This window comes from Cervus canadensis, chromosome 4 (assembly GCF_019320065.1).
Source record: "Cervus canadensis isolate Bull #8, Minnesota chromosome 4, ASM1932006v1, whole genome shotgun sequence".
NCBI classification, from domain to species: domain Eukaryota; kingdom Metazoa; phylum Chordata; class Mammalia; order Artiodactyla; family Cervidae; genus Cervus; species Cervus canadensis.
Genome location: NC_057389.1, coordinates 50,052,536 through 50,076,459, shown reverse-complemented (window position 1 = coordinate 50,076,459; position 23,924 = coordinate 50,052,536). Strand labels below are relative to the sequence as shown.

At 40.5% G+C, this 23,924-nt stretch overlaps 1 protein-coding gene and 1 non-coding gene across 6 annotated transcripts in view; one reads left to right on the top strand and one right to left on the bottom strand.

Moving 5' to 3' along the window:
* JAKMIP2 (janus kinase and microtubule interacting protein 2) overlaps window positions 1–23,924 on the bottom strand; it is a 186,543-nt gene that overhangs the window by 56,221 nt on the left and 106,398 nt on the right. For 4 of the 5 annotated variants that reach the window (XM_043465065.1, XM_043465060.1, XM_043465064.1 and 1 more), the window contains exon 2: window positions 7,373–7,648. In XM_043465065.1, the coding sequence (XP_043321000.1) occupies window positions 7,373–7,501 (129 nt within the window). In that variant the 5' untranslated portion in view covers window positions 7,502–7,648. Of the gene's footprint in view, window positions 1–7,372; window positions 7,649–9,193; window positions 9,207–23,924 lie in introns of those variants that run through there. The other variant, XM_043465061.1, reaches the window with a different exon arrangement.
* Window positions 3,812–3,883, top strand: TRNAA-AGC. The gene has a single exon. It is a non-coding gene; the product is annotated as a tRNA-Ala (tRNA).

Genomic DNA, 23,924 nt, shown 5'->3' with positions numbered 1-23,924 from the left:
TCTGAAAATTATTTAAAGCTTAGATTGTACCACTAAGAAATAGATTTTAATATCTTAATGTAAAAAAAAATCTTAATGTAAATCATGAAAATGAGCATACAAAAAGATGAAGAACTACTCCTGAGTAATATGAAAAAATGTGAAGATAATACTTTGAACGGTAAAAGTTAATTAGTTGATTGAAGAGAGAATCAATTTTTACTTGTGGAAATGTTATATGGACAAAAATTTCAGCTCCACCACAAAAAATAGTAGGCATTTATCGGGGGCTTAACTTACTACGTATGAATTAGGCACTTTTTTAAAGGCTTTACACGTATCAAAACACTTAACTTCCTAGGTGGTTCTACGATGTAAGTAGTATTTATTACATCTGAATTTCTGATGAGAAAAGTGGGGAACAGGCTCTACAGAAGCACAACATAAAGAAGGCTGATCGGGGTCCAGGTGGGCCAGCAGCCAGGTCAGGGCAGATCTCAGATCTAGTTTGCTCTGAAAGCTTTGGCAAGCTGGGGCCCCAGACTCAGCCTCAGTTTACTCATGTGTAAACTAGGATTGGTGATATCTTTCTCATATGATTGTTGCAAGGACTGACTTCCATAATCCAGCAAAGTCCTTTGGATAGGCTGGAAGACATGGGTGATTATTAACTATTAATACATGGTAGATATTAAATATTAATTTGATGAGCATTATTGCACATTAATATTTTATCATGCAATGTACTAATACCATGAACAACATAAACCTAAATACCCACATTATGGTGGTAAGATGAGTGCTACTATTATTATATTATAAGACCTTAGCAACTATTTTCCTAATAGAGATGTTCAAAGATAAAATTGGGTTTCCTCAAGATGTCCTGAGTTTCTTGGTGGCATCTCATCTTAACTTGGAAGACACCTGTTTAATGTATACAAAGAAGTTATAGGGGGTAGGGTGGGACAGGGCCCGAGGGTGAGCACTGAATAGAGATTTGAATAAAAGACTTCCTATATCCCTTTTACTCCAGAGGTTTTATAAAAAAAAAAAATCATTAGGAAAATTTAATGCTGCTTCCACTATGATGGAAGAAAATTCATGACTAGCTTCCCAGGCTTCCCATTATATTTTCTTCTTTTGTCCTAATTCTAGTTTTGCCATTGAAAAATGCCACTGTAAATTCTGCTAAGATAAAGAGGGTGATGTTTGAGCTTTAATGTGATCTTAGAAATCTAGGATTAAACATTGGACTGCCTATCAAAGGTAAGGAGGGTTGAGAGGTTATCAAGACAAGACAAGCCAGCAAAATGTTCAGCTTGGATTATCTGCATCAGATGTAGCCAGAGATCTAAACGCACAGTGGGCTGGCAGGGGTTTTCATGGGCACTAAGTAATTCTCCGACAGGAGATGTGAAGAGGGAAAGGCTGCCGCCGTAGGAATGGGGCTCATAAGGGCTTCCCTGGTAGCTCAGCTGGTAAAGAATCCGCCTGCAATGCAGGAGTTCCCAGTTCAATTCCTGGGTTGGGAAGATCCCCTGGAGAAGGGATAGGCTACCCACTCCAGTATCCTTGGGCTTCCATGGTGGCTCAGTTGGTAGGATCCGCATGCAATGCGGGAGACCTGGGTTCGATCCCTGGGTTGGAAAGATCCCCTGTAGGAGTGCATGGCAACCCATTCCAATATTCTTGCCTGGAGAATCCTGAAGGACAGAGGAGCCTGGCGGGCTACAATCCATGGGGTTCCAAAGAGTTGGACACAAACAAGCAACTAAGCACAACACAGCATAAGGGAGATTTTATACAACCTGGGGAAGTAGTAAAAGCTTCTCTCTTTTCATTTGTTGCTTTTAGCTACTTAGGTTTCCTGAAAACAAAACTAAATTTGCACAAAGCAAGAAGTACTGGATGCCCAGTGTGGGCCCTGAACCTGCAAACTCTAGAGCACTAGCCTGAGGAGAGAGAAGGTTGGCTGGTTTTCTGAGAGCACCCTGGAGGCAACAGAGTGCAGTGGCGTAAGAAAGCGCCACCTTGATCACAGCCTTAGAGAAGATGGGAATTCCCATTTTGGCTCCTCCTCTAGCTGTGTCACTGGGAGCACATGAATTACATAGAACTTGTGTTCTTTCTCAGCGAAATCAGAATAGTAATCAGATGCTGTCTTTGTCCCAGGCTCTCAGTGAGGACTGCTTTGCAGTCTAAAGGGCTGTTCTAAGGGTGGAAACTCCTTTCTGGAGCTGACTCTGCCCAAAGCAAGCATCCCAGGCCTGCCACCCTGCAAACTTGACCCTTAGAGGCCTGTCCTCTGCTGCTGCTTCATCCCCTCTGTGACTGTGGGCTTCACTGTAGCTGCAGGCTGCCTCTGAGGGAGAGGATGAAAGCCTGGGGAACTGGGTGGGTGGATTTCACATCGCACAGCAATCCCTGGTATGCTTACACACCCTGAGCAGCAGATCAGTGTCCACGGAGGAGACACACAGGAAAATACCATGGCTTAATGGCTCAGTGCTGGCCCAAGAAAGACAGATCTGGTGGAAATATTTCCTCCACCCGAGTCTGGGGTGGCCCCCCTCAATCAATACTATAATATACTTATGCCATGGGGTTTTGGGAAATGTTTTAAAAAGAATCATAATAATTCACTCAACAAGTAGGACATGTCTCCTACATGTCAGGCAGCACTGTGAACACTGGGGATCCCTTACTTAGGGGGTCCCTGAAGCAGACAAGGAAGCATACATTTCAATAGAGCAGGGACAGCAGGCAAGAAACCAGCAAACAAACAAATGACATAACTTCAGACAGTACAGAGTCCTGTGATTAAAGCACTACAGGGCGATGTGCTAGATAGAGTACATGGTATGAAGGGACAGTGGCATGTAACTTGGTGATCAGGGAAGGGTCCTGAAGAGCTAGAGCAGATTCCTTTCCCGACTATTTTGAAAGGACCTTAGCTCTTTTATGTTATCCATAATCTGCTCATTTCATAGATGCACAAATGCAGGCCCAGAAAGGTCATCCAGCAGAGAGACCTCACCTGTGTTCTTTCCTCTCCACCATAGGCCCCCATAGTTACATCCTTTTGGCCCCTATGATTGGAGTCCAGTCAAAATGACCTACCTATCTCCATGTTTTTTCCTATCAGTGCTTTACAAATCTTTCAGATAATTTCTACTCACCAGAAGTTGGCTGTGTCTAATATTTTAGTTTCATTTCCCTGAAGTGGAAATGCAGGCATCTATGGGAGAAGGATAGGGGCATATCCCCAACCCCTCCCCACCCCCCCACACACTTCATTTCTTCATTTGAAATTTGCATAATAGTATAAAGAAAAGTTCTGACATTGTCTCTTCCTCTGTCTATGGTTTTCAGTATTTTCCAGACATTCACATGTTTTAAGTATTGCACTGGCCCTGCAAAACATGTAAACAACCTAAATGCCCACTGATAAATAAATAGATGAAGAAAATGTCATATATCACCTCCTATACACACACAATGAAATATTCAGCCATAGAAAGGAAGGAAATTCTGTCATTTGCAACACTATGCCAAGTGAAATAAGCCAGATAAAGACAAACACTGTATGATCACACTTACATCTGGAATTAAAAAAAAAAAAATAGAGCTTATATATAGGGAATGGATTGGTGGTTACCAGAGGCAGAATGTAGGAGATGGCTAAGGTGGTTAAAAGGTACAAACTTCCAGTTACATGGTTAGTTCTGAGGATGTAATGTACAGCATGGTGATTATTGTTAATAGTCCTCTTAACAGTATCTGAAGATTGCAAAAAGAGTATATCTTAACAGTTCTCATCACAGCAGCTGGGGGTATAGCTCAGTGGTAGAGCGCATGCTTAGCATGCATGAGGCCCTGGGTTCAATCCCCAGTACCTCCATCTTCAGGGCTTCCCTTATGGCTCAGCTGGTAAAGGCTCTGCCCACAAAGCGGGAGACCTGGGTTCCATCCCTGGGTTGGGAAGATCCCCTGGTGAAGGGAAAGGCTACCCACTCCAGTATTCTGGCCTGGAGAATTCCATGGACTGTATAGTCCATGGGGTCGCAAAGAGTCGGACACAACTGAGAGACTGTCACTTTCACTTCACTTTCACCTTCAACACAAGAACAAAAACTTTGTAACTCTGTGAGGTGATGGCTCTTGACTAAACTTATTGTGATAATCATTTCACAATTTATACATATATCAAATCATTATGTTGCACACATAAAATGAACACAATGTTATACATCAATTATATCTCAATAAAACTAGGGGAAAACACATTTGAAAAAAGAGTGCAGATGTGGGAGGAGAGGGAAGGGGAGTTGAAGACCTAGCTCTGTCACCAACAAGCACGTGACTCTGAGTGAACTGCTTTATCTCACTGAGCCTTGGTTTCTACATTTGTAAAATGTGGATAATGACAGTGCCCACCTCAGAGAATGGTAGTGAGGATGAAATGTGATAACTGAATTATAACACAACATGTTTGATGATATCTGCTCAAAAATACACACACATAACTTAGGAGGTCAACACAACTATTACCCCATGCAACAAAGGAAGACATAGGTATTTCATAACCTGCTCAGGGTCACTCAGGTGCTAAGGGAAAGAGCTGGGATTATGTGAAGAAGAAAAGCAGTTCTTACCATGTGTGACAGATAGTAAACATTCAATAAGGTCCAGCATGTGTGACCCTGCTCTATCTGCAATATTTTCTGCAAATGTCAATGGGATATTTGTCTTTCTGGAAAAATGAGTAATATCCCATCACTCCAAAGGTTTCCACTCTTTAACTGGTCCATTCCCCTGAGGTTAAATTGTCATTTTATCATCCTAGCCTTGGAGTCAAACTGAGAGTGTGAATTCACATGTCGGCATTGTTCATGTTCCCTCTCTTAAAGCCTGGGCCTTTGGTAACACAACCGTATTTATTTTAATAAAACTGCTTTATGACTTGCTTGCCCTCTAAATTCCCTTTGCTCTTTGGGGAATGCTGCTGACAGGCGGTGAGGCTTTGCTGTCGTCCCTGTGCTAGGATTATAATTAACTGCCACGGAGAGGGAGTCTGGGGGAGGGGCAGAGGGTGGACGACAAGGGCAGTGCTTTCATTTCAGAGTCTGGCTTCTAGTCTCCTGTCAGAGGAGACTGAAGATCTCCTCTTGTCTGACCTGCTAGCTTAGACACCAGTGCCCAGCCCTGGTAAACAGGCAAGATAAACAGTTCTGTCCACAGTCAAGAGTTACCCCTTTTAAAAGGCTAGCACATGTGGGAAATGGCACGGTTGGGATCTGCAGGGCCTCTGCCTCTTTAAAATCTCATGAGCTTGCTCTCTGTAAACCAGCAGCAGGTTACGGCTCCCAGTATCCAGACGGATAGCCTTCTTCCCATGAAGGTAGTTTGTCATTCTGCTGTTACTACAATTAAAGCTGCCTGCCTCCCTTGAAATGTTATGTTGCCCCAGGGAAAGTTAAAACCAATGAAATGTTCATAGCTTGTCGACCTGAAAGGAACTGTGGAGTGGAGTGTTTGTCAACATGAAGTCAAAGAACCACCTCCATGGGGACTGTCTGGACTGTGTGCTGGAATTGCAGTCCTGATCCTCATCACTCCTACTTTATCAGAATCTTTGGACTCTAGGCCCAGAGATCTCAATTTTTAATAAGTTCCCTCAGGTTATTCTAATTTCCAGTGACTCTTGAGAGACAAGGAGATGGAGAAACAGATTCAGTCATCTGAATTACAGATCAATACATTGAGAAATTGAAATTTGTCCCTGAGGAGAGAGAAAGGCAATATTCTGATTTTCTGACTCTTACACAAACATTTTTGACTTTGTTTTTGTTTGTTTTGTTTTATGACACCACATTCTTTTTAACTTTATGGAAACTGAAAAATACCCTTCACAAACTTTACACTGGGGCCTGCTTATCCAAGGTCAAGGCTTAGCTGAGACAGGGGGCCAGGAGCTTTGGCCAATTCAAGCTTTATTATTGTTCAAACCAGGAGAAATACATCTGGGAGAAAAGAACTAATTAAAATATAACGGTAAAGTCAAAGAAGAAGAGGCAGTAAAAAAGAGTAAGGATATATGTTGTTTGTGACTTGATCAAGAACATTTCCTTACTACACAAAGAGTTATCTCTTTAAGGCAATTTTACACTGACATGATTGTCTCTAGATTGTCTCTAGTCTCTAGCAAAAATGTCTTACGCCAGTCACGTATTTCAAAATGATTTCCTGTCCACGACTCTGTTTGATATCCATACTGCACTAATAAGAGAAGCATTAGCATATTCATTTAATGGATGAGACTCAGAAGCAAAGACACTTTCTTAAGTCTAATTAGCAACTGACTCAAGCATACCAGATATAAGAAGGGATATTACTATGAATTTTCTTTTCAGAATTTACTATGTGCCAAGCAGCTCTCTGAGCATCTGACATGAATTTTCTCATATACCCCTCATCACTCCTTTATGTAAGTGTCTAATTTAAACCTCCCCCCAGCTCTACAGGATAATAGTAAAGTATAAGGACAGAAATCACCTTTCAGTCATTCATCTACTCATTCAACAAATATATGTTGAGCTTTTCAGTCCTGGACATTTATTTAAGCTCCACTGATAGGTAAGTGAGACTGCTGTCACAGTGATTACACTTGACTGGGGAGAGAGAAGCATTAAACAAGTAGTCAATATATAAATACAAAAACTGCGCGCTGAGATGAACCAGGAAAAGGCAAGCCTTAGGGAGTGTGTGGACCCAGGAAGTGCTCTGTTTTGGAGATTGTAGTCAGATGCTTGACTAGAGCTGACACTTGCAGGAGGTGTGGAAGGAGCATGCTGCTGGCTGGGGAAGAACAAGGGCAAAGGCCCAAATGTGATGGGCGTGTGTCCCCTGGTCCAGCGAAGAGGCTGGAGCAGAGCGATCTGGGGACAGCAGTGGTAGGAGATGAGTCAGATGATGGAGAGCTGGAGCGGGGAGGTCCTGATGTGATGGGCAAATTTCTATGACTGAGAGAGATGGGCAGCCTTGGAGGGTTCTGAGCAATGGAATGACATGATGGACATGCTTTACAAAGATTTCTCTAAATGCCTCACAGGGAATAACTGCAGAAGGCAAGGGTGGGACCTGATCCAGGCCACACGCTTATTCATTTATCCAGAGGTGGTGGCGATGGGGAATATGGTCTGAATTTTACATCTGGCTTCCTGGGCAGGCAGAGCTCATGAGCAGGGTTTTCTCATTTTGGGTGCTCACATCCCTTCTGCCACACACAGGGAATCTCCCCATGTCCAGGGGTTGGTGCCCCCTCTGGCAACTGGCAGACAAGAGCCCACTGAGGCAGGGCGGCAGGCGGGCCGCAGGAAGCCGCACTCACCTTGGACTTCTCCTGATGCAGCTCTATCTGGATGTCTGTGAGCTTGGTCCTGAGGTCTTCGTTGGCAGCTTGAAGGGCGACAATGAGCGCCTCGGGCTTCTCGCCCTTATTTCGCCCTTTCTTGGACATTATTCCTTTCTGAATGGAGTCTGTTGGTGTTGAATTCCTCTCAAGCAGGGGCTGCCATGTTCCTGCGGCTTCTCCTGGGTGCCACGGCTCAGCAGCTACTGCGTGTTGCCCCTCGGGAAGGTCTCCTCAGCCACTGCCCTGGAAGCCCTGGGGGAGGCAGAGACAGTGGTTACTGCCACGACCCCGTCAGGCACTCAGCCTGAGCTGCTGCGAGAACCCCCTCCTAAGGGCTCCCAACCACTTGGTACATGAATTTAGGGCTGTCTTCCCAATGGGCTAGTCTGATCACGTCAGTGTCCCACTTAAAATCTTTCAAAGACCTATGAGTCCGTATACGAGTGTATCTTTCACATCTCAGAGTGCTCTTTACCCCTGAATCTGCCCATTCTCCTAGGCTTACTTCCTCCACATCACTCACGTATATTCTGGGCATAAAGATTCTTTCTCTCTTCCCATAAGGACTTTTCATTTCCCCCCATCCTTTGCCCTGCCTCCTCACACGGTCCTCAGCCTCACACGCTGCCACACAGACAGTTTAGTCTGACCAACCTTCATGACTCCGTCAGGTCTTAGCTGGCAAGTCAGTTCCTCCTGGAAGCCCCCCAGCTGACCCCACCCCAGGTGAATACAGGTCCCTGTTTTTTAAGTGTGGTCACCTCCGTGAGCCTGTAAGCCTTGTGATGGTGATGATGATGAAGATATATAGGTAGGGATAAAGGTTTGCTGTTTTTGCCTTGGAAAACTAACATTTTCAATTTCAACATATTGTACTGAGCATAACATATAGAAGCCTATAGGGATTTCCCTGATGGTCCAGTGGCCAAGACCCCTTGTTCCCAATACAGGGGTCCCGGGTTTGATCCTTGGTCAAGGAACTAGATCCCACATACCACATGAAGAGTTAGCATCCCACAACAAAGGTTGACAATTCTGCATGTTGCAATTAAGTCCTGGCAACCAACAAATTAAAAATCAAATTAAAAAAAAAGAAGTTTATAGTTTATAGTCTAATTAGTCAATAGTCTATACTGACTAAATAAATGAGTGACTCAATTAACCAACTATAGTAAATCTCCATGTCTCACAGTTTATCTATTGTATAATTCTAGGTCTTTTTATATATTGGATTTTCTTAAAGTCAAGTCTGTCTATGAGGAAACCATAAATCATCACATAGGTGACTTCCTTTCACAAATACTAAATTAAATAGCTGGAATCTTTTTTTTTTCCCCTAGTAGGTAACAAGGAAGCTATTGAAGCTCTTGGATGGTAGGTGCCCTAACAGAGCAGTGCTTTGGTGTGGTTGTTCTGGTGGCATAGCAGGGAGAGAATGAGGAAGGGAGACCAGATGGGCCACTAAACTTCCAAGGTGAAGGATGATGTAGACCCAACCAGAACAGCAGTGAGAAGAAAGAAAAAAAAAAAAATGATGTGTCTTGATTTACAAATCTTTAAATGTGTCATAGGAACAAGGAGGTAAGAAAAATATAAATCCTAAACTGTTAAAGTCAGTGTAAAAAGCACGGCTAGATAAAGAAGATACTAGAGAGTTTCCCATGCAACCTTTCAGAAAATTGAGTGTTTTGTATCTCTAGGTGCTTCAGTCCAGAACTAAGGGTAATTCCTACTGATGATCCATATGTTCCAGTAGCTGCTGCTCTATCGAGATCCCTGGTATTCAGCCTTGGGGACCATGCTGGGATCCTGGGCTTTCTGCCATCCACCCATGACCACTGGGGTTATGCCCTTTAGAGATTGTCTCTAGGGAAAGGGGATAGGGAAAAGTTAGGAAGTTAGATCAGTCTGTTGCCAGCAGTCATGGAACTGTCCACCATATTGTACCCTAGGCTAGATGTTGGAGTGGTCCTTCATACTTATTTTGCAAATGTTGCAAAATAATTAAAGTGTATGGCTGAGAGACTTCTAAGTGGTTACAATTCATTGCTTCTAGAATTGAAATGAATTCAACAAGCATTTATTGAAAATTTGTATGACAAATACCACTAGGCACAAAGATAAGTAAGATAGTATTTAACTCCAAGCAGATTTTGGGTGAGAAAACTCACATATATACAGTTAACAGTATCTCCTCTAGTTTGTTCTCTAGATGTTGCTGGTCCCCAAGGCTTTGTCCAGGTTTTCTCTACTGGCCCCATCTATAGGTTTTATGACCCCCTGTGTTATATTCATAGCCCTGACCATCCCCCAAGCCCCAGACTTATATATTCAACTCCTTCTACCAAATCCACCCCGATATCCTATTGGTATTTCAAACCTAACCCAACAAATACAGATGCCCTTTTTGAACTAGTCCCTCAAAAACCTTATCCTCCCCAAGTTTTCTCATATCAATAAATGGTATGATCACATGTCCAGTTGTTTCAGATCTTAGCTTAGAAGTCATCCTTTCTTTTTTTTTATCCCCTATTTACCTTATCCAGTCTGCTAGGAAGTCTGGTTTCTTTTACCTATAAAATATGACTCACTTTATAGTCAACTTCTATCAGACCTTTATAGTGTTGTCACAGCACAGAGGAAAAAGCCATTTGGGAAAAGCTTCCTAGCCATATTGTTGTCTTGAATGAAGAATAGGCTTTTCATTTTCTCTTTTTTCCCCCATGCAAACAAACCTTTATTAGCATCTACAATTTACCTGCTATAGTAAACAGTGCTGAGGGCTCAGAGATTTATCATATAGCCCTGGAGGAGCTCACAGCTGATTGGCTTCATCAGTTAGAGTTGCAGCAGAAAAACGTAATCCTGCTCAACTGAGAATTTAGTAATGGGACTATCTACCAAAGGGTGAGCAAAACTAAGGAAGCCTAAAAGGGCTACGGAGGTATATATCAACTTTAAAAGGAATGAGCCATCTCAAAATGGCTCTATGTAGGTTAAAAGGGTAAGTGAAAGACAGGTATGTCCCACAAACATGTCTTGTCTTGAAGCTTAAAGTGACTGAGATTTATCGGTTAGTTTGTTTAGCATCATCAGTTGGAGGGGTCTCTCCCTTGTACCTGAATGAAACCATACTCTGTTAACCTTTCCAACATAACCTCAAGAATTCTGACCTCAGTGATCCTTAATTTCCTCTCATCATTGTGCTACCTGCAGACATCACTGTGATGAATCTTCCAATACTTTCCACCATGGTTGACTCCATGGTAGGTGTTGGAGTGCATGTATATTGTGTGGGCCTGGGACTCTCTTCTCTTTCGAGCTAGCCCTCTTCAACTGCGCCTCAGCCCAGTAGATGTCCCAACTTTTGGAAGCCAGACGATCACCACTCCAGATTCCCTGAGCCAAGAATGGGCTGTTCCAATTGGAGATACTCAAATGGGGGCTACCAGGTGGCTCAGTTGTAAAGAATCCACCTGACAATGCAGGAAACTCAGGAGATGTGGGTTCAATTCCTGGGTCAGGAAGATACCCTGGAGGAGAAAATGACAACCCACTCCAGTATTCTTGCCTAGAAAGCTCCATGGATAGAGGAGCCTGGCAGGCTACAGCCCACAGGGTCGCAAAGAATTGGACATGACTAAGCGACTAAACAACAACAATAACAACATACTCAAACAACAGAGGCAGAAGCTTGAGAGAAACTTTGGAGTCACACAATTGATGTATGTAGAGAAGGTTGTAAAACTAGGAGAAAAAACTCCAGGGTTAGATTGTACAGGCTCTTGCATAATCGATGATTAAATTTAATTTAAAACGATTTCATTATGTAGAAATGGAGAAACATGGCAGTATGTGAATGTAAGTGCAATAATAATAATAACTTACACTGACCAATTGCTATAAGCCCATCATTGAATTCAGCACTTAAAGTACTGCTCAATTCTAATGCACACTAAAGATGGAGGTGGGGGGAATAAAACTATTTACAGAAAGATTAAGTAACTTGCCTAGGATGACTGAGTGGATAGCCAGTGGGGCTGAGATTCAAATCCAGGCAGTTTGAAACTGAGACCCAAGGTGTATACCCTGGACTACCCTGCCTCATGTTTGCATTTTAGAAAGGTAACTCTGGCAGTGTGATGGAGAATGAGTTACTAAGGAAGGAGAGAGACTGGAAGCAGGAAATCAGTGAGTTTGCTTCAATGGTCCAGGCGACAGATAATGCAGTTCTAAACGGGGCCACGGCCAAGGGGATGAAAAAGGAAGTGGCAACTCTGACACTGGAGACTTTGATGGAATCACATCCTACCTTTAGACATTACATTCTTCTCTCCTGTTGTAAATAACGAGAACCAGGTCTCTGTCATTGCTTGCAGCAAAAATGTGAGAAGCAACAGCCATATTTTACATCTTAATTTTCAATCCTTTCCCCAAAATATAAAATATGTGCCTGACTTAATACATTTTTAGTCTGGAAATTATTGTGAACTTAAGTCCCATAAGAGCTGGATAAAAGAATAGGATTAATAAATTAGACATGTTCAGGAGAGAAAAAAACGTCATAGGAAGTTGAGGATGGGATCAACTTATAGACATCTACCTTAATGTAAATTGCTGTTCATATAAGTATGGCCCTATATAACCCTCTACTGGAGGGCAATTTTCCAAAGTCTTTTCCAGTTGTGATGAGTGCCTGGAAGTCTTGTGATTCTCATACGTAATTTCACTAAAATGTTTCTGTTGCTTTGTGCTCCCCCTTCCCCTTTTTGGACAGTTTTGTTGAGATATAATTCACATATCATAAAACTCATCTGTTTTTTAGCATATTCACAAGACTGCAACCATAGTTGATTTTAGTACTTTTCATCATGCCAAAGAGAAAGCCCATACTTGTTAGTAGTCATTTCCCATTCCCACCAAACTCTCCCAGCCCAGGCAGTCATTAACCTACTTTTTGTCTCTATAGATTTGTCTATTCTGGATATTTGTGTAAGCAGAATCATAAAATATGTGTTTTTTTTTTTTTTTTAGTAACTGGCTTCTTCTACTTTAAAAGATTCATCCATAATATAGCCTGTATCAATATTTTATTTCTTCTTATTGCTGAATAACATTCCATTGCATAACTAAAACTAGATTTTATTTATTCCTCTGTCAGTTGATGGGCACTTGTGCTGCCTTTGCTTAAGCAGTTTGAGGTCAACCTTCCAGAGAGGCTGCCACATGCAGAGAGACACGGCCTCTCAAAGGAGTGTGCTCCAGAGCACAACGGAGGGATTGAAGACATCCCTGCAGACGCGTGGAATGTTTCTGGACCACCCTCAGAGCCTCTGCCATTGATAACATCTGATGCAACAGAAGATCTGGAGGAGGGACAGAAGTATTGTTCAATGATGGGCCGATCTGATCATGAAGGAGGGGGAGATGGCTTCTCCACTTCAAACCATTTGAAGGCATTTTAAATGAGCCCTAGGTTTCCAGCTTTTAGCTGCTGATGGCAATGCTGGCCCCAGGGATCATTGTGAGATATCAAAGGTGAGAATTTTAGCTTATACTCTGGTCCTACCCTGTCATTAATCAGGTACCTCCCATAGCCACCAAGGCTAAGTTTCCTTGTAACCAAGTTTCAGATAAAGATATCGGAAAATTTAGAGACAGGCTCCTATGAGCAGTTGCATTTTAAAATAAGGATCACTGCTTGAGAGCAAACCTTAATGAAGGAATATATTGTCAATGGAAGAGTTATAGCCATCATTCATTCATTCATTCACTCACTCCATAGACATTTATTGAGGAGGAAATACAGTGTAGTGTTTGAGAGTAAAGCTTCCCAAATTTTTGGTCTGGTTTTATTAAAATCTATTGGAGAACTTTAGTGATTGGAACTCTACTCTGGAGATTCTGATATAGTAGTTGCTGGGTGATTCTGATGCACAGGAATCTTTGAGAACTCCTGGTTAAGAGTTATGGACTATGGAGTCAGACAGACTTAATTTTAAATTTCACCTGTGTAGTAGATGTGGATCTTGGATAAATCATTAGTTCTCTGGTTCTCAATATCCCTCATCTCCAAAATGGGGGGGAGAGGTGCAGGAATATGTAGAACTATGGCATTGGATTGTTTGACAATTACATGAAAGAATGTAAAAGATGCTCTCACACAGCTCATGATGCATGAGAGGTAACATTTATTGGGTGTTTTCAATTTCAACTATTGGTTAAGGTGGTGGAAACAAAATAGCCAATAGGTACTTTTATCAAGATGCTTAATTTGAATAAAAATGACAGGGGATATTAAAAATAATGATAATTTAAGTGCCACACTTATGGAAGGCCTCAAATATTAAAAAGCCATTCTTATTCTTGTCCTCTACAGACTTATTTAGGCATTGGTATAAAACCCCTGAGAAAGAAACCACAGAGAGGGGGAGAGTGACAATAACATGAGTAGATGAAACTTTTTCTTTCCTCCCCATGGTTTTTCCTCAGGTGCTGCTTCTGGAGAGTAAAAGTGGGATGCAGCATTTGAAATAATCTTGGGATCATCTGCTCACAGCTTTAGCCTTTTTATGTCTTTTAGAGTTTAGGGAACCTCAATATCTATTTTTTATAACAAGATGTCCAGATTTTAAAATGCCCATTCAGCTGATTAGGACAGATGTAGTACATATACACAATGGAATACTACTCAGCCATAAAAATAATGAAATAATGCCATTTACAGCAACATGGATGGACCTAGAGATTATCACAAGTAGAGTAAGTCAGAAAGAGAAAGGCAAATACCAATATGATATCACTTGTATGTCAAATCTAAAATATGACAAAGACTCACAGACATAGGGAACAGATTTGTGATTGCCGAGGGGAGGGGTAGGGAGAGATGGATTGAGAGTTTGGAATTAGCATAAGCAAGCTATTATATATAAAATGGATAAATGACAAGGACCCACTTTGTAGCACAGGGAAATATATTCAATATCCTGTGATAAACCATAATGGAAAATAATGTATAACTGAATCCCTCTGCTGTACAACAGAAATTAACACAACATTGTAAATCAACTATATTTCAATAAAAATGGATTTTTAAAAATCTCTATTTGGAGCATCATTGTTTTTAAAAACACACATTTCAAGATTAAAATCAAGAAATTGGAAACATTTATTGATATTAAATCAGTTCATCAATACTTAAATATGTTGAATCTGTGCTATTTCTCTTTGGTTATAATCCTGGCGACACAGTCTGTCCAAGAAAATAAAAATATCCTGGAAATCCCAATATGATGTCCAACTACATTTTCTATTGTCTCTCACATCCTAAAATACCACATAATTCTTTATCAGAAATGTGGTCCAGAAAGCATGGCCACTATTTATTGAGCACTGTTCCTGGTTTTTCATAGATGCAAACAATTGCAAGGATCATTCATTCCCACCTGCCAGTGGCTTCTGGATGGTATGGGGAGGCAAACATCTGTCGAGAGGAAACAAATTCTAGAAAGCAGTGAATGATACAGTTGGTAAATGCTACGGGAGCAGCTTAGAGCAGACTTCAAAAGCATGAAGACAACAGAGAAGGTGAGCTGAGCCTGATGATGAAGGTGAGCAGACAAGAATGATGCTGATGTTGAATACTGCTGCCTAATTTACTGAGTTCTGACTCTGGGCCAGGCACTGTGCTTAGGTACACTCATCTTAGGTACAGGAATTTATCCCAGTCAACCTCTTCAGATATTTATTCTTATTACTTTTTTTTAGGTAAGAAAACTGAGGCTTAGAGAAGTTAGTTAACTTGAAAAAATTTACACACCTAATGAAATGGCAAAGCTGCAACTCAAACACACATCTGTCAATCTCCAAAGCCTCTTAGCTATTATAATACGTACTTGGAGAAAGGGCTGGATTCTTCTGCTCTGGTTGTGAGTAGGCTCAAGAGATGGCAAAGGCATGAAAATATCAGTGGGCACTAACAAAATAGAATTGTGGGATGTAGTGGTTAGGAGATGGGATCTGAAATCACACAAACTGGTTTTGAGTCACACTTCCTAGATGTCTATACTTGAGAAATTAAACTCTCTGAACTTCTGTTACTGTAAAATGAGGAAACAAATATATCTACCTCACTGAGCTCTTGCAAGGAGTAAATGAACTAAAGTGTGTAAAATGATTAAAAATTATTATCATTGTTATCATTTTTTCCAGGACTGAACTACCCAGGAAAAGCCAGCTTAGATTTTAAGGGAAGAAGAAACAATTTATCATTCCTTTGTGCTAAAAAAGACAGACCAGGAAAGGCACAGAGATCCCTGAAAAGACTAAAGCAATTCATGCTTATGCTTTTGGCAAAATAAGATTTGCACTGGCAAGGTCAGTATTCCCAGGAGTCTTGGCTTTGCAGATGGTTCTGCCCTAAGCTATAAACTGAATAAGGTTGTTATTAATCTTAAGAGTTTCCAATAAGGCTGTTGCCTCTGAGTTATGATTTGAAAAGCAACTGTAATATAAAATTAACTAGAGTTCATGTGTATGCAACACTTCTCCATAATTAACATTTTGATACATCTACTGCACCAAAGCCTTGCTGGTTTGGCTATGCCCTTCCCCCACTTCTTTTCCAAAGATGATGTTTTAGAATTAAATGTCATAAGTACTTAAAACAGATGAGTTAAACTTACTTATTTTATTCCCAGTGACCTGCAGAGACATGTTAAGCCCTTGTTTATGCAGGAAAATACATTCATGAACTGTGCACTCATGAGCCTAGCACAGAAATTTAATATAAAGGAGGGGAACTGCTATATTTAAAATGGGTAATCAACAATGACCGACTGCACAGCACAGGTAAACTCTGCTCAATGTTGGTACGTGGCAGCCTGGATGGGAGGAGGTATATGAATGGCTGAGTCCCTTTGCTCTCCACCTGAAAACTGTCACAACATTGTTTATTGGCTATGCCCAATATAAAATAAACAGTTTTTTAAAAGAAGGGGACTACTGTAAGTTATTCCAAACTTGGAGTTCTAATTTCTTTTATAAAGGGAATGTGGTGGTGTGGCTATGGGGTCAAAATATTTTAACCCTTTATACATCTGTTAGAAGAAAATGAATCTAAAATGCTAACATTCAACATAGTATCAGTTAAGCATCTTTAGGACTGCAAGGTGTCAGGCTTGTATGGTTCTTTGTGTTAGTTTTTCTCTCTCCTGTTTTTCTGCCAATTTACCCTCTTTATCACTTATAATAATAGCAATTATTTTATTACTACAAATTATTTAGTCAACACATAAATTTTTCATATGAAAGAATGTAATAGAACCAAAAATCTATTGTTCCTGATGCATTTATTTTTTAGATCTCAGGTTTAAATCTTCATATTAGAAATATACCTCCTGAAATGCAGTAAAATCATTCTCAGCACACATACAAGAGATGTCTAATCTCTTTCAGGGGGGTTCAGGAAAGCTTGGTAGAAGTGATGTCTAAATTTAACAGCAAAGCAGGTAGGAGGATCCTTCCAGAACTAATCTACTCTGCAAACTCTGCTAATGCAGTTCCTTGTTTGGCTTCCTTTCTCCTCCTCAACTCTCTGGTGAACTCCATCCTACTCATCTTTTAGGGGTCAGATCCAGTATCATCACATATCACTTTCCCTCACACCTCTGCACCATTCCCTGGGTGGAATAAATTACTCCCTCATCTTGGTTTCCATTTGTACATTAAAGACACTTCTTAGAGCATTCATCACTCTTCCTTTAATTTAATGATTCATCAATTCATAAGTATTTATGAAACATCCAGGGGGGGAGTGTCTGCTAAGCAAGAGAGACAGGGTCCCTGTTCCTCCCAGAGGAGGAATCAGCAATTTCATGCAGTCTGATAACTGCACTTTTTCCAGTGGTCATGTATGGATGTGAGAGTTGGACTGTGAAGAAGGCTGAGCACTGAAGAATTGATGCTTTTGAACTGTGGTGTTGGAGAAGACTCTTTCGAGATCCAACCAGTAGTCCATCCTAAAGGAGATCAGTCCTGGGTGTTCACTGGAAGGACTGATGCTGAAGCTGAAACTCCAATACTTTGGCCACCTCATGCAAAGAGTTGACTCGTTGGAAAAGACCCTGATGCTGGGAGGGATTGGGGGCAGGAGGAGAAGGGGACGACAGAGGATGAGATGACTGGATGGCATCACCAACTCGATGGACATGAGTTTGGGTAAACTCTGGGAGTTTGTGATGGACAGGGAGGCCTGGCGTGCTGCGATTCATGGGGTCGCAAAGAGTCGGACACGACTGAGCACCTGAACTGATAACTGCACACAAGATAAGAGATGGGAATCAGGAAAGACTTAGGCAAAGTAACAAAGGTTTGTAAGATGAGAAAGAGTCAGCTAGCTAAGAGAGTACAAAAAAAGCATGTTCTAGGTAGAGGGAGTACTGAGTAGGAAGGTCCAGGGGTAAAAAAAGAATATAAACGATGCTCTGGAGAAAAACATAGGCAAGATCTTGGTGAAAAATATGGGAAAACTTCAAAGATGAACTTAGAGAGGTAGACAGGGAACAGTTGGTAGAAAACAGTATAGATTATGTTAAAGGGTTTGGACTTCATTCCCACAGTAATGTGTAGTCACCAGAGTTTCATACAAGGGAGTGACTTATCACATTTTGGTTTTAGCGACAGAGGATGAGATGGTTGGATGGCATCATCGACTCAATGGACATGAGTTTGAGAAAACTCTGAGAGATAGAGAAGGACAGGGAAGTCTGGCATGCTTGCAGTCCATGGGGTTGCAAAGAGTCAGATACGACTGAGCGATTGAGCAACAAATAGTCCTTTGGCAATTGAGAATGGAATGGACTACAGGGGTCAACACAGACACTGAAAGAACATTTAGCAGGGGATAGCCATGACTCATTTACAGCAGTTATTCTTCAGGTGACTGAGCCCACATGAGGGTAAAACTGCCTCATTCATCTTTGCACTCACAATACCTGTCCCGAGGACCACCACGAAGTTCAGTTTAATTAACACTGGCCCAGATCCAAGGAAAACACTGAGAATGAGGAACACATTTCACAATTTCAACAAAGATGATTTATAATAGGAGTTCTTATGGAAAATTTCTTTTGCTTTGTGAAAGCGCCTGAATGACTGTTTTGATTTCAGGCAAAAGTAAAAGTTTGGTGCAACAGTTAAGTAAACAATAAAGTTAAGTAAGTTTTCATTTAAGCCATGCTCTGAGATTTCATGATCCTTGGTGCTATTCATCATATTCAAATAAAATCAAGTTTAATATCATTCAGCACTGAGTAAGTTATCTTGCATTGTACTACTGTGACTGGATTTAGAGGACTTTGAAGGATGAGTTCAGCAAAGTAAGTTACTCAGTGCCATACACTCTTATACGCAGTGTTCTTTCTTTCTGGATTGAAAGTGTTTTACAGCTACTGTAGAATGAGGAGTACCAATATCATTGGACATGGGGGAGAAATATCAAGCCAGCAGGAAATCACTGAGTTTTCAAGGTCAGACAGAGAAACCTCTGCCTAAAGTAGGCACTTGCTTCATCTGTACAGTATTAAAAAAAACTGGTATGCAAAATTAAAGAAAAATACCCAGATCACTAGAGGGAGTGAGCTTCAGAGAAAGTGTATTTATAACTGAGAGCAAGCCTATTTATACCTTATGCTATCGTTTCCTTGGTGACTGCTCTCAAAGGCCACGAATTTTAAAAAAACTATCATAAAAGCACCTTGCAAAGTATCAAACATGAGCAGAAATTTCTGTATATAGGATAAGAAATGAATAACCTGCTATTTAAAAAGAGGCAGGACAATTTCTGTATTAAGAGTTATTCAGACTAATATTACTTGAGTAAAAGCATGTAAAGTTTGAATATAATAAATTTTAGATATACAGTACAGTTCTGCTATAATATCTTCCCTATGTTATAATATGGTATCATGTATCAATAGTATAATAAACTACAGAATAGAAAAATGATTGTTTTTTTATCATTTAGATTCCTATTTTGAGTTCTGTTCCTGAGGTCAATGTCTAACTACATTTTTAAAATTGGTAAGGTCTTGGAAGCAAGACAGTGAAGTTGGCTAATGGAAATTAGTCAATCTAGCCCCAATGTGTAGCCATATGCTATAGGTAAATCGCTGTAAACACAGATCAGCAACTATTTCTTGAACCACAACCATGTGCAAGCTATTCTATTAACATTGAAGACAGTACAATATGTATCTGTCAAGCAAGGCTGCGTATGCCACGTGCCAAAGGAGTAAACACGTGCGCGCGCACACACACACACACAGACGCAGGAGAATAAAAGGGACAGTAGCACGGGGGCAAGGACTAGGTCCGTCTGGCTCCTTGTTGAATCTCAGTGCCGAGTACAGTGGTGCCAGGCACAAAACACTCTGAATAAATATTTCTGATTAAATAAATGACTTCACCAGAAGAAAAGGCATTATGATGAGGCTGGAACATGAAGGATGAATAGGAGGGATTAAGAAAAGGCAGAAAGGTAGGACAAGTGAAGGAATAAATTGCAGACTACAATATCTGGTCTGGAAGGTTTATTCTGGGGAACAAATGAATGCAAAGGGATGGTGAATCATGATGTCTTGACTGCCTAGATACTGATTTTGCATTTTGTTAAAAACTTACTAGGAATCTGAGAAATATTTTTAAGAGAAGAGGCATGATACAATTTAAAAAAAAAGATTAATCTTGTCATTATATGTAAGGCAGAATGAAGTAAAGAAACTAGAGGTTAAAGGTCCAGATATGGATCCATTATCAATGTTCAGATACAAAGAGATGAGGTTTGGATTAGAATGAAAGAATAGAAGTGCCTTTTTCTTTCCTATGCAAAGAAAGGAAAGATGGGAAAGAATATCTTTCCCATCATCATTTTCTTCATCATCACGCAATGTCTTCTCTTTATTGAGCATTTAGTATGTGCCAACGGTAAGGAGTCTGCCTGCAGTGCAGGAGACTCAGGTTCAATCCTTGGGTCAGGTAGATCCCCTGGAGAAGAGAACAGCAACCCACTCGAGTATTCTTGCCTGGAGAATCCCATGGACAGAGGAGCCTGGAGGACTACAGTCCATAGGGTCGCAAAGAGGTGGACACAGCTGACTGACTAACACTTTCACTTTTAAAGTGCTTTACAATGCAGTGTTTTACATGCATCCTTCCATTTCAGACTTAAAACAGGACTATGAGATATTCATATTTATTATTCCTTATTTATAGATGAGAGAATTGAGGTGATAGGAGGTCAAGTTTCTCACTCAAAGTCACAGAGCTAGGTAGGTGACATGGTCAAGATGTACTTGAGCCTGGAGTTTCTCATGGACTGAAACCACTACACTTCTCTCCAGCTGCTCTGTGATGTGTGAAGAGTCCCCACAGTGCTGATTGCTGAGAAGCAGTGAGAGAGAGAAGGGGAGGTTGAAGATGACACCCAATCCTTGTGCATGGGATGTCAGAAGAATGTCAGTATCATCAACAAACTCACTGGGATGAAAGGAATCACACGTGTACCCAAATATGCAGGTGTGCTGTTCTAAGTCGCGTCAGTTGTGTCCAACTCTTTGCGACCACATGGACTGTAGCCCGCCAATCTCCTCTGTCCATGAGATCCTCCAGGCAAGAATACTGGAGTGGATTGCCATGCCCTCTTCCAGGGGATCTTCCTGACTCAGGGATTGAACCTGCGTCTCTCATGCTTTCTGCATTGACAGGTGGGCTCCTTACCACTGTGCCACCTAGTAAGCCCCGTGCTTAGATATAACAAGAGTTAATATTTTCAGGTCCTTGGTATAACCCAGGCACTATGTTAAATGATACTCATTTTCTTATTTAATCTACAACATTATAAGTATTACAGAAAAGGAAAAAGAATCTCAGAAAAGAACTATGAATTGTGTGATATTATATAGGTAGTAAAAAGGCAAGTTAGGACATAACACAGATAGTCACATCCTAGAGTCTATAAATCCAGCAATGATTCTATAGCAGAAACACTCCAGTTTGTTTTTAGAGAAATCACACTTGAGGGACAGCAGTACTGTCTTTTTATTACTGACTGGTTGATTGACTTATCTATCTTTAAAATTTACTATACAACTTCTTTGAAAACAATTTCCAAGCACTTTATAGAAACAATAGACTTCAACAAAATAAGATTTAAGACATTTAAAATTAAGTAAATAGTACTTGTGTTAAAGTGTTAGTCACTTAGTGGTATCAGACTCCTTTCGATCCCATGGACTATAACCTGCCAGGCTCCTCTGTCCATGGGATTCTCCAGGCAAGAATACTGGAGTGAGTGGCCATTCCCTTCTCCAAGGGATCTTCCTGACCCAAAGATTGAACAGGGTCTCCTGCATTGCAGGCAGATTCTTTACCATATGAGCCACTTGCATACACATACATAAAGATAGGTGCTCAAAAGGCAATAGTTTAAGTAAATAGTAATGATGTACACATACATAGAGACTGATGTTCAAATGGCGTTAGTTTTCTTTGTGTGGTACATGGTAAGAGGTCTTAATTTAGACTTAAGTATGGTTTTTCTTCTTATTATTATTAATTGCTTTAATATACAATTAGTTGTATGTTCAGTTACACAATATAATATTTATTGAATACTTAATATAATCCAAATGAAATAATACTCCTGAGGAAAAAATGAAGAAGAATTCAGTGAGGAAAGTGCAGCAAAGAGAAATTAAGGGTAAATAACCAGCTGAAGCTAGGGGTGAAGCTGGAATACATTGTCATGCTTTCAACACACATCATGAAAAGCTGGAATTAATTCAAGCATAGAGATCTCATTTCTAAATCTGAAATGCTTCAAACTCAAACGCCCCCTCCTCTCCACTGAAGAGATAACCAGCCATTAGGCACTAAGAGTCACAGCACAATTTTCCACTCTGCAAATCCTGACAATGGTAATCAAACAGAAGGGGAACAAACTGTATGTAGGGCCCTCTCTTGTGAAGAACTCTTTAAACTCACAAAGTCTTAATGTTATTCTTCCAAAATATGAACTATTATAGGAGGAAGTGTAATTTATCATTGACTCAATAACAAAGTTATTTTTACCCCATATTAAACTCTGCAGCATATTAACAGTATCTAAATACTTAGAAATTTAAGCAAGATAATTTCACGTGTAAGCAATTTACATCTGAGAAACACACTTTTTCCCAGTATTTTCTTTGGCTTACAACCTACCCCATGGCACAGAAAGGAGCTACAATTTCTCACTTAACATTTCAAAGTATTTCAATATACGACTTTGTTAGGAAAAGCAAACTCAGCGCTCAAATTGTTTTTCTGCACACAGACCCACAAGGAAGGTTCTGAGATACAGTATTTCCTCTCTGTATGGTAAGCAATCTTTGATATTTTAAATCCTTGGAGTGCTGGCCTATAATATTCTAGGTAATCATAGATTTTGTACAGATAATTATTATAGTTCATCCACTTACTCACTTCATGCTGTGACAGATGAGTACTACTAAGACTACTAACCATCCTTCTCCTCATTACTGCTGACCATTTAACTAGGCTGGCTACTGTGCTAGGCTATTTACATGCATTTTATTTTTATGCTCTGAGGTGGGTGTAGAAGTCATCTAGCCCAGCCTCAAATGTGTGACTTATTAATTCTCTTTACAACTCTCCCCACTGGGAGGGACTGCCACGTGGATAATGAACTGCAGGCTTGAAAATGTAACGAGGTATAGGAGGAAAGCCGGGCACTGCCAGAGCGCAGAGAAGGAGATCTAATTCCCTGGGGAGGGCCAGCACTGCCAACAGAAGGGACGGCTGCGCAGAGTCTGGAAAGAAAGATGACAGAGGATTTGTCATGTGGTTGAAGAAGTGAGGAAGAGCTGAATAAATGTCATACGAGAAGATTTAGTAAGAATTACAGATATGCCAAGATTATTGCTTAACTGGAGTTAGGGGGAGGATGGAGGGGGAAGAGAGAATTTGGAAAGGGCTCATTTTTGTATCTTTACTGAGTTCATCTCTATTCTTACACCTCATTAAAACATTAAATTTTGGGGAGAAGGGTTCCACATGCTAAGCTATAGACTAAAAAACTGTTTAACAATAATTCTATTGAAATCTTTCTACAGGTCAAGCACAGTATGACCATTGCACATATAGTCTCCCTCTAAAACACACTCATGATGTTGATATAATTTTCCCATTGCACAAGAGGAGAAATTAAAAACTGAAAATTTGCCCAACTGTACAAAGTTTGTATGTCTATACCATTCATTGACTCAGTTGTTTCTCTAGAACCTACAATGTGTCTGACAGAATTTAAAATTAGGTCAGCCTGATTCAACAACACTCATTGTAACTAATACACAGCACTTGTCTTTCCTTTAGAATCAGAAAGGGAATATCTTTTTTTTTTCCTTTTCTATAACTATTATTAGCTTTAAAATTCTCAAATGAATCAAAAACAAGTCCTGCTCTATAGAAA